The sequence below is a fragment of the Capricornis sumatraensis genome, chromosome X (genome assembly GCF_032405125.1).
Source record: "Capricornis sumatraensis isolate serow.1 chromosome X, serow.2, whole genome shotgun sequence".
Lineage (NCBI taxonomy): Eukaryota > Metazoa > Chordata > Mammalia > Artiodactyla > Bovidae > Capricornis > Capricornis sumatraensis.
In genome coordinates this window covers 77190553-77202668 of record NC_091092.1, presented here as the reverse complement: position 1 = coordinate 77202668, position 12116 = coordinate 77190553, and the positions used below count along the sequence as shown (strand labels likewise).

General features: G+C 37.4%; 1 protein-coding gene across 5 annotated transcripts in view; it reads right to left on the bottom strand.

The window, feature by feature from the left end:
* The window catches only part of PHKA1 (phosphorylase kinase regulatory subunit alpha 1), a 179137-nt gene that overhangs the window by 71040 nt on the left and 95981 nt on the right, over positions 1-12116 (bottom strand). For all 5 annotated transcript variants that reach the window (XM_068963076.1, XM_068963079.1, XM_068963078.1 and 2 more), the window contains exons 15-16: positions 2859-2968; positions 1771-1915 (exon numbers count right to left, since the gene is read on the bottom strand). In XM_068963076.1, the coding sequence (XP_068819177.1) occupies positions 1771-1915; positions 2859-2968 (255 nt within the window). The remainder of the gene's footprint in view (positions 1-1770; positions 1916-2858; positions 2969-12116) is intronic.

Here is a 12116-nt window from a genome sequence, read left to right as displayed (position 1 = left end):
TAAGCTGGCTTTTTCACTCTCCTCTTTCACTTTCATTAAGAGGCTCTTTAGTTCCCCTTCACTTTCTGCCATAAGGGTGGTGTATCTGCATATCTGAGGTTATTGATATTTTTCCCTGCAATCTTGATTCCAGCTTGTGCTTCACCCAGGCAGGCTTTTCGCATGATGTACTCTGCATATAAGTTAAATAAGCAGCACGACAATGTACAGCCTTGCTGTACTCCTTTCCCAATTTGGAACCAGTCTGTTGTTCCACATCCAGTTCTAACTGTTGCTTCTTGACCTGCATACAGATTTCTCAGGAGGCAGGTCAGGTGGTCTGGTATTCCCATCTCTTTAAGGTCTTCATAATCTGACCCTACCTTACTTGCCCAATTTTGTTGATACTTATACTCCAACATGGGCTTCCCTTGTGGCTCAGCTGGTAAATATTTCACTTGCAATGCAGGAGACCTGGCCTCAATCACTGGGTTGGGAAGATCCCCTGGAGAAAGGAAAGGCTACCCACGCCAATATTTTGGCCTGGAGAATTCCATGGACTGTATAGTCCATGCGGTTGCAAAGAGTCGGATACGACTGAGTGACTTTCACTTCACATATTCCAACATGCAAGCTCCTCTCTATTCATCTTGGCTTCTTCACTGTCCACTCACAAGTCACGTGCATCCCTGCCTCTCAGCTTCACCCATGGTATTTTTCTTCCCTCACCTAAAGTGGCTTTACTTCTTTTCTCCTTTCATATGAATACCACGCATCCCAAAAAGCCTGAATAAGTCCCACCTAGTAAATAAATTTTTATTAACAATGTGATCACTGTCAGTATACAATACTAATCTAATGGTTTAGTAATTCTTTATATACTGTCTTGAATTGTTTTCTATTATTTTTGTGAATTAGCTTTGCCTCTCCAATTAGACTTTATACTTTTCTGAAGATAGTCCTGCAAACAGAGTAGTTATTAACTGGGTATTTGATAATTGTCTTATATAAAGAAGAAAGACTACCCTACTTCCTCAACTCCAGTGCTTTGAAGCACTTTAGAGATCCCTAAGTCTGCCTGGACTTTGAATGACTTATGACAAAGGATTCTTCTCTAATGAAAAGAAATTCTATGTACTTTGGCAGTACAAACAGGCTTTTGGAAGCAATAGCAGAGATACAGAAAGGAAACAGTGCTTCAGTATTGGCTCTAGTCCTTCAGGAACTTAGAGAATAATAAACCTCTCACTCAGTTTCAAGTAAGCAATGCCAGGAAGCCCAGCTAATAAAGAAAAGATAAACTGAAAGCCTTTTTACTTTTCTCGGCTAGATTTATTTCTTCAGTTAGACAAGCCTTGGAAAGAAAAGTCTGGGAATTTATCTATAAAGCCTTGATGCTCCACTAGAGTGAGATTGTCTTTAAAATGAGTTTTATTAATAAACTTTCTGTAAACTGGCCTAGAAACCAATTATCTAAAGTAGCCCCAAACAAGTTATTCTATTACATATCTTGAATTATAGCTCTCAAACCACCTGAAATATTCTTGTGAATTGGTTTTTTGTTACATATTTATTCAAAAACATAAGCTCCATAAGAGCAGAAACCTCATCTACCTTATTCACCCCATGTATGCCTAGTGCTTTGAAAAGTGCCTGGTACAAAACAAAAGCTTAATAAACTGCTGAAAGAATAAATGACAAAAAGCAGCTTTCCAGTGACTATGATTTTGAAGGGCTAATCACACAACTTATTCCAAGAAGACATTCATTCCTTGCCTCATACAACCTTACCAAGCATGCTGTGTGAGATGGGGAAGGTGATGGTGGGCTGGCCTGTCATTCTCCAGCGGCTACAGAGATAGGAGAGGTCTGTTCTAAGCATTTCCACTATCATCTTGTTGTCTAGAGCCAGGTAGAATTGTTGCTGGTCTATAAACTAAGAAAAAGAAAAATAATGGTTTAGAATAATTAATCTCATAACTATCAAATAATATTTTAAAATACTCATATATTCATAAAGGTGTATAAGATATCACAGAGGCAACAATACCTCCAAATTTAATGCCTAATTCTTCCCAAAGTATCTGGTGGCCTATTAGTACATATAGTTGTCTTGGACATTTTTAGTGTGCTATAGTTAACAAATTGTTTTCAAGCACATGATTTTATTTAGTTCTAACAACCCAGTGAGGGCTTTTCTCCTTTTTAATAGACAAAAAGTAAGGCCAAGAGACACTGAGTAGATTAGCAAAGTTATATGACTAGCAAATGGCAAAATCAGAGATAGAATTTCTGGTCCATTATTCTTTCATCTGTACTTCAGTGCACTATTTCAGATGTAAGATAACAAATGGGGAACTGAATCTTTCTTTCCAGAAAATAGTTTCTACTCCTATACACATATATAATAAGGCTTGCTACTATAATATGGGTAATAAACATCATGCTAATAAACAATGTATCTCATGGCTAAAATAGTATTGACATTTTTGTTTAGAAGAGGATATGAAAAATTTCTAAGCATGTAAAAAGGGCCCATCTCAGAAAGAAATAGAAGATCTAATTTAGTAGCTGAATATTACCAAAAAAGACTATATTTTGTTTATAAAGGATACAGTATTATATTTAATCTTTAATAAAGAGTACTCGCTGCTTCTGCTATACCAAGGATTACTCTCGGTAGCCACAGTTACTTGGCATAGCTCTTTGCTGCAACATCAATTCAGCCCAACTCAACAAATATTTACTAAGCAGCTTAATATGTACAAGGTCCCATGGAACTCTGACACTTCTCCCAACTCCAGTAAATGCTTTATTTCTATAGTGTTTCTCTTTTATTTTCATTCATCTCAATGCACATCAAAGCTCATTCCACCCACCTGTGGAGTGAAGGTAAAGATAGTTTTCCGAATGTCATAGAGTTTTGAAGTTCCAAGGACACCCATGTGTCTGTAGGGTCTTCCACTGAGTTTCATTCTACTGTTGCATCCTGATATAGAATTGAGAAATGGTTAAGATATTTTCAGTGCACAAATCCTACCAGCAAATATTTTTTTTGCATTAATTTATGCTTCCTTATTGAACAAAATAAGTTCTGTGTCTCAAAGTTAATGTCCATGTCATGTACAGGGCCAATATAAGCACCATGGGCTTTCCAAGAGAAAGAATAGGTAGTTATCTGTGTTCTTAAAACAAATTATGCTCTTATAAAAAAGTCAAATCATCTACATGAGATAAGAATGCATACAAAAATTAATAGTTCTAAGAATGATAGAATGCTATTACCAACATTCATACACTGAATTTCCTTAAAGCTCATGAAAAGTACAAAAGCTATTCTTTTTTTAAAAATATAAATTTATTTATTTTAATTGGAGGTTAATTACTTTACAACATTGTATTGGTTTTGCCATACATCAACATGAATCTGCCACAGGTATACATGTGTTCCCCATCCTGAACCCCCCTCCCTCCTCCCTCCCCATACCATCCCTCTGGGTCCTCCCAGTGCACCAGCCCCGAGCATCCAGTATCATGCATCGAACCTGGACTGGCGATTCGTTTCATATATGATATTATACATGTTTCAATGCCATTCTCCCAAATCATCCCACCCTCTCCCTCTCCCACAGAGTCCAAAAGACTATTCTATACATCTGTGTTTCTTTTGCTGTCTCACATACAGGGTTATCATTACCATCTTTCTAAATTTCACATATATGCGTTAGTATACTGTATTGGTATTTTTCTTTCTGGCTTACTTCACTCTGTATAATAGGCTCCAGTTTCATCCACCTCATTAGAACTGATTCAAATGTATTCTTTTTAATGGCTGAGTAATACTCCAATGTGTATATGTACCACAGCTTTCTTATCCATTCATTTGCTGATGGACATCTAGGTTGCTTCCATGTCCTGGCTATTATAAACAGTGCTGTGATGAACATTGGGGTGCACGTGTCTCTTTCAATTCTGGTTTCCTCGGTGTGTAGGCCCAGAAGTGGGATTGCTGGGTCATAAGGCAATTCTATTTTCAGTTTTTGAAGGAATCTCCAAACTGTTCTCCATAGTGGCTGTACTAGTTTGCATTCCCACCAACAGTAAGATGGTTCCCTTTTCTCCACACCCTCTCTAGCATTTATTGCTTGTAGACTTTTGGATCGCAGCCATCCTGACTGGCGTGAAATGGTACTTCATTGTGGCTTTGATTTGCAATTCTCTGATAATGAGTGATGTTGAGCATCTTTTCATGTGTTTGTTACCCATCTGTATGTCTTCTTTGGAGAAATGTCTGTTTAGTTCTTTGGCCCATTTTTTGATTGGGTCGTTTATTTTTCTAGAATTGAGCAGCAGGAGTTGCTTGTATATTTTTGAGATTAATTCTTTGTCAGTTGCTTCATTTGCTATTATTTTCTCTCATTCTGAAGGCTGTCTTTTCACCTTGCTTATAGTTTCCTTTGTTGTGCAGAAGAAGCTTTTAAGTTGAATTAGGTCCCATTTGTTTATTTTTGCTTTTATTTCCAATATTCTGGGAGGTGGGTCATAGAGGATCCTGCTGTGATTTATGTCAGAGAGTGTTTTGCCTATATTCTCCTTTAGGAGTTTTATAGTTTCTGTTTATAGTTTATAGTTTTCTTTTTTCCTCTCTGATTCATTTATTTCTACCATTCTATCTTCTACTTCACTAATCCCATCTTCTGCCTCTGTTATTCTACTATTTGTTGCCTCCAGAGTGTTTTTGATTTCCTTTATTGCATTATTCATTATATATTGAATCTTTTTTATTTCTTCTATGTCTTTGTTAAACCTTTCTTGCATCTTCTCAATCCTTGTCTCCAGGCTATTTATCTGTGATTCCATTTTGTTTTCAAGATTTTGGATCATTTTCACTATCATTTATTTGGAATTCTTTATCAGGTAGATTCCCTCTCTCTTCCTCTTTGGTTTGGTTTGGTGGGCATTTATCCTGTTCCTTTACCTGTTGGGTATTCCTCTGTCTCTTCATCTTCTTTATATTGCTGAGTTTGGGGTGGCCTTTCTGTATTCTGGCAGTTTGTGGAGCTCTCTTTATTGTGGAGTTTCCTTGCTGTTGGTGGGGTTGTACAGGTGGCTTGTCAAGGTTTCTTGGTTAGGGAAGCTTGTGTTGGTGTTCTGGTGGGTGGAGCTGGATTTATTCTCTCTGGGGTGCAATGAAGTGTCCAGTAATGAGTTATGAGATGTCAGTGGTTTTGGAGTAACTATGGGCAGCCTGTATATTGGAGCTCAGGGCTGTGTTCCTGTGTTGCTGGAGAATTTGCCTGGTATGTCTTGCTCTGGAACTTGTTGGCCCTTGGGTGGTGCTTGGTTTCAGTGTAGGTATGGAGGCGTTTGATGAGCTCCTGTTGATTAATGTTCCCTGGAGTCAGGAGTTCCCTGGTGTTCTCAGGGTTTGGAGTTAAGCCTCCTGCTTCTGGTTTTCAGTCTTATTTTTACAGTAGTCTCAAGACTTCTCCTTCTATATAGCACCATTGATAAAACATCTCCTTTTGAAGACAATGGGCTGCTTTTCTGGGTGCCTGATGTCCTCTGCGGGCATTCAGAAGTTGTTTTGTGGAATTTACTTAGCGTTCAAATGTTCTTTTGATGAATTTGTGGGGGAGAAAGTGGTCTCCCCTTCCTATTCCTCTGCCATCTTAGCACCGCCCCCCAAAAGCTATTCTGATTATCAGACTTACCAGTATAAACTATGCTTCAAGAAAGCTGAACAAAAACTTCATCTGTTTAAAGATGGCAAACTAAACTGGAAAAAGTGAAATAAGAGTGCATCTTGATCTCCTTCAATAGTATACTACTGACACATTTTATTCAATGGGAGAACATATTTTATCCAAAAAGATCAAGATATTTTAATATTCTTATATCTGATAGGAAATTTTGTGGACCGTTAGAGTAAAATTTACTTTGCAGAGGAGCTATTTTGAAAACTGGAAAAAAGAGGGAAGACTTTAACTATCAGCTACAAAAGTAAGGCACAATTTTAATGAAAATATAAATATATACATGTGTGTCTCAATGTCTTGTATGTGTATATATACACATATGTATGTGTGTACACACACTGTGCACATTCACAAACACATCCACCTTATTTCCTTGAATATAAGATGTTGTTTTTTTAATAGTTTAGCATTCTGAAATTAGAATATATCTGATAATTGATGTCTATGTTAAATGCATGCATTTCTTTTTGTCTTTCAAAAGGCAATTATAACACCAATAACTCTTATGAGGAAATATTTCACTTATTCACACACAATTTTCCCTTTTATAATAAAGGACAGCACAATACACATAGCTCTGAAACCCTTTTTTCCCAGAATATATATTAAATATCCTTTCATATCAGTACTAACAGAATTAGTACCACTTTTTTGGGGGATGGGGGGCTATAACCCATTCTTCTTAGGGATTTCATTTTTGTCTCCTCTTTATCCTACGTATGATACCTAACAAATATGCCACTTTTTTAGTGTTGCTTCACTCTTAGGGACAGAACCAGAGAGCTATCAACACCTTTGGCCATATTCCAGGGTCCACTCTATACAGCACACATTTTACCTGAGATTGACATCACAAGTAGGTTTATCTACTGTTCCTTCCATTTTATTTCTTTTTATTGTATTATGGTAAAATATACATAAAATTTACCATTTTAACTGTTCAGTGACATTAAATACATTTGCAATGTTGTACAACTATCACTTCCACCCATCTTTAGAAATTTTTAATTTTCCCAAACTGAAACTATAACCATTAAACAATAACTCCCCAGGCTCCTTTCCTCCCAGTCCCTGGCAATCACCATTCTTTCTGTCTTAATGAATTTGCTTACTCTAGATACCTCATATATGTAGAGTCATACAATATCTTTTTGGGACTGGCCTATTCCACTTAGAATAATGTCTGAAGGTTCATCTATTTTATAGTGTCAGAATTTTATCCTTTTTTTAACGCTGAATAAAACTCCATTGTATGCATATAACACATTTTGTTTATCTTTTCATCCATCAATGGATGCTAGGTTCTTTTATTCAAAATTGCTTATAGTATAATATACATGCAGTTAAACATATGAACCTTAAATATAAAATTTGATGAATTTTTACACAGAAACACACAACCCAAATCAGGATATAGAACAGTACTAGCCCTGCATTAGCCTCTTTTATGCCCCTTCCTAGGTATTAATATCCTATAGGCCTCAAAGTTAACCACCATTAAAACTTCAAATACAAGTAAGTATGATTCGTCCATTTTTGAGCTTTATACTAATAGCATCATACATTATCTAGTTTTTGTATCTGGTTTCTTTCACTCAACATTGTGTCTATAAGATTCATCCATATTGTTGTACTTAGAATTAGTTCATTCTTTTTCATTGCTATATACATTCAATGTATGAATGCATCGTTATTTATCCATTCACTTGTTGACAGACATTTGATTTTTTCCTCCAGTTTTTTGTTATCATTTAAAGTTCCTATGAACATTCTTGTTGTGTGGGAATTCCCAAAGATCACTTCTATGTTTGTGATTCACAGGATTCTGCATCAGTTCAGTTCAGTCACTCAGTCATGTCTGACTCTTTGCAACCCCATGGACTGTAGCACACCAGGCTTCCCTGTCCATCACCAACTCCTGGAGCTTGCTCAAACTCATGTTCATCGAGTTTGTGATGCCTCCCAACCATCTCATCCTCTGTCGTCCCCTTCTCCTCCTGCCCTCAATCTTTCCCAGCATCAGGATCTTTTCCAATGAGTCAGCTCTTCACATCAGGTGGCCAAATATTGGGGTTTCAGCTTCAGCATCAGTCCTTCCAATGAATATTCAGGACTGATTTACTTTAGGATCAACTGATTTGATCTCCCTGCAGTCCAAGGAACTCTCAAGAGTCTTCTCCAACACAACAGTTCAAAAGCATCAATTCTTTGGCACTCAGCTTTCTTTATAGTCCGACTCACATCCATATATGACTACCGGAAAAACCATAGCTTTGAGTAGATAGACTTTTGTTGGCAAAGGACTCAGCATAGATCTATACTAATGGTAAGGTTTATTACAGCAAAGGGATACAAAGCAAAATCAGCAAAGAAAAAAGGCGCATGGTCAAAGTCCAGAGGAAACCAGGCACAAACTTTTAAGAGTCCTCGTCCTAGTGGAGTTACGCAGTGATGTTTAATTTCTCCAGCATCATATTTTGACAAAATGGATGAAATGTCTACTAAGGAAGCTCATTAGAGACTCACTGTCCAGTGTTTGTTTTTATTAGGGGCTGGTAGCATAGGCATCCTCTGCCTAGCATGTACCAAAACTCCAAACTCCACCTTCTGGTCTCTTGTCCAAGGTGTCTTTTTCATAAGGACTTGACACAGCAAAGTGAGACCAACCTGCCATATTGTTCTCAGTTATGTCTTCAGGGGTCTTATACTGAGCAGACAAAATAAATTCATCACCATAAACAAGTACCTTCAAAAGCCAGATGGTTTTCTCCTTAAGTTTCCATTAAAGATTTTTTTAAAAAAAATACTTGAAGCATCAATTCAGGCACAACACAAGCCTGGGCAGTAAACTGAAAGTAAAGTAAAGTAAAGTGAAGTCGCTCAGTCGTGTCCGACTCTTTGCGACCCCATGGACTGTAGCCTACCAGGCTCCTCCCTCCATAGGATTCTCCAGGCAAGAGTACTGGAGTGGGTTGCCATTTCCTTCTCCAGGGGATCTTCCCAACCCAGGGATCAAACCCAGGTCTCCCGCATTCCAGGCAGACGCTTTAACCTCTCAGCCTGACCTGAATGCCTTCCAGAGCTGAGGCAGTGCCAGGATAGTCAAGGCTCACTGACAAGTACAATGCAAGAGGGAACATGCAGTATCATTGGACAAAAATAATTTATAATCATTAGGGCATCCCAAGTAGGACACACATTAATTAGGCAGTTTAGGTTAACAGAATCCCTAATGTGGCTAACCTCTTACTGTGAGGCTTCCTGCCTTAGTGTTTCCAATCCAGTCCAAAAAATGCAGTTCAGAATTTGGTTTCAATGGGACTGTTTTCTGAAGGTAGCTGGATCCAAACAATTTTGTTTTTTCAGGGCACCAGTTCATCTGCCTTGCAAGTGTGGATGACACGCGGAGGTGCTGAGTGGAAGGTAGAGGAGCAGGAGTCATCCCCTGCTGTCTCATAGTTAGCTGTCAGATCTGACTCTGGGATTAGCAGTCAATCTGAATTCAAAGCACTCTCAGCAGCAGGGAAGACAACACATGCTTTTATTAAGGAGAAGAGGAAAGCTTCCAGGAATTTCAAAATTTCCATTTCTAAAAATCAAAGATCATTAATGCCCTCATCCTTCACTCATGCCTCCTCAGGTGTTTTTTCTCCACTGTTAGAAAATCTGTGTGTCCCATTTAGCAGTTATAATTGTACAATCATCCTCTCCTCTCATACACACCTTTTGTCTAGAAGAGTTGTATGTAAGAAGTTTAAAAGCATTTTCAAAGGCAAACATGTTAAAATAACTTAATCGGAAAGATGTATCGTGTCCAGGAATTGGTTGTGGCAGATTCATGTTGATGTATGGCAAAACCAATACAATATTGTAAAGTAAAGATAAAATAAAATAAAGAATCCCTTTATGAAAGGAAAAAAAAAGATGAAATTCTCAATTTTCAAATGTTTTATTTTTTTTTTCCAAATATATCTTTTTATTTATTTATTTATTTTTTTTTTCATACAGAAACAACATTTTATTTTTTTTTTTCCCTTTTTTTTTTTTATTAAATTTTAAAATCTTTAATTCTTACATGTGTTCCCAAACATGAAACCCCCTCCCACCTCCCTCCCCATAACATCTCTGTGGGTGATCCCCATGCACCAGCCCCAATCATGTTGTATCCTGCGTCAGACATAGACTGGCGATTCAATTCTTACATGATAGTATACATGATAGAATGCCATTCTCCCAAATCATCCCGCCCTCTCCCTCTCTCTCTGAGTCCAAAAGTCCGTTATACACAGCTGTGTCTTTTTTCCTGTCTTGCATACAGGGTCGTCATTGCCATCTTTCTAAATTCCATATATATGTGTTAGTATACTGTATTGGTGTTTTTCTTTCTGGCTTACTTCACTCTGTATAATCGGCTCCAGTTTCATCCATCTCATCAGAACTGATTCAAATGAATTCTTTTTAACGGCTGAGTAATACTCCATCGTGTATATGTACCAAAGCTTCCTTATCCATTCATCTGCTGATGGACATCTAGGTTGTTTCCATGTCCTGGCTATTATAAACAGTGCTGCGATGAACATTGGGGTACATGTGTCTCTTTCAATTCTGGTTTCCTCGGTGTGTATACCCAGCAGTGGGATTGCTGGGTCATAAGGTAGTTCTATTTGCAATTTTTTAAGGAATCTCCACACTGTTCTCCATAGTGGCTGTACTAGTTTGCATTCCCACCAACAGTGTAGGAGGGTTCCCTTTTCTCCACACCCTCTCCAGCATTTGTTGCTTGCAGATTTTTGGATCGCAGCCATTCTGACTGGTGTGAAGTGGTACCTCATTGTGGTTTTGATTTGCATTTCTCTGATAATGAGTGATGTTGAGCATCTTTTCATGTGTTTGTTAGCCATCCGTATGTCTTCTTTGGAGAAATGTCTATTTAGTTCTTTGGCCCATTTTTTGATTGGGTCGTTTATTTTTCTGGAATTGAGCTGCATAAGTTGCTTGTATATTTTTGAGATTAGTTGTTTGTCAGTTGCTTCATTTGCTATTATTTTCTCCCATTCAGAAGGCTGTCTTTTCACCTTGCTTATAGTTTCCTTTGTTGTGCAGAAGCTTTTAATTTTAATTAGATCCCATTTGTTTATTTTTGCTTTTATTTCCAGAATTCTGGGAGGTGGATCATAGAGGATCCTGCTGTGATTTATGTCTGAGAGTGTTTTGCCTATATTCTCCTCTAGGAGTTTTATAGTTTCTGGTCTTACATTTAGATCTTTAATCCATTTTGAGTTTATTTTTGTGTGCGGTGTTAGAAAGTGATCTAGTTTCATTCTTTTACAAGTGGTTGACCAGTTTTCCCAGCACCACTTGTTAAAGAGATTGTCTTTACTCCATTGTATATTCTTGCCTCCTTTGTCAAAGATAAGGTGTCCATATGTGTGTGGATTTATCTCTGGGCTTTCTATTTTGTTCCATTGATCTATATGTCTGTCTTTGTGCCAGTACCATACTGTTTTGATGACTGTGGCTTTGTAGTAGAGCCTGAAGTCAGGCAAGTTGATTCCTCCAGTTCCATTCTTCTTTCTCAAGATTGCTTTGGCTATTCGAGGTTTTTTGTATTTCCATACAAATCTTGAAATTATTTGTTCTAGTTCTGTGAAAAATATGGCTGGTAGCTTGATAGGGATTGCGTTGAATTTGTAAATTGCTTTGGGTAGTATACTCATTTTCACTATATTGATTCTTCCAATCCATGAACATGGTATATTTCTCCATCTATTAGTGTCCTCTTTGATTGCTTTCATCAGTGTTTTATAGTTTTCTATATATAGGTCTTTAGTTTCTTTGGGTAGATATATTCCTAAGTATTTTATTCTTTTTGTTGCAATGGTGAATGGAATTGTTTCCTTAATTTCTTTTTCTACTTTCTCATTATTAGTGTATAGGAATGCAAGGGATTTCTGTGTGTTGATTTTATATCCTGCAACTTTACTATATTCATTGATGAGCTCTAGTAATTTTCTGGTGGAGTCTTTAGGGTTTTCCATGTAGAGGATCATGTCATCTGCAAACAGTGAGAGTTTTACTTCTTCTTTTCCAATTTGGATTCCTTTTATTTCTTTTTCTGCTCTGATTGCTGTGGCCAAAACTTCCAGAACTATGTTGAATAGTAGCGGTGAAAGTGGACACCCTTGTCTTGTTCCTGACTTTAGGGGAAATGCTTTCAATTTTTCACCATTAAGGATAATGTTTGCTGTGGGTTTGTCATATATAGCTTTTATTATGTTGAGGTATGTTCCTTCTATTCCTGCTTTCTGGAGAGTTTTTATCATAAATGGATGTTGAATTTTGTCAAAGGCCTTCTCTGCATCTATTGAGATAATCATA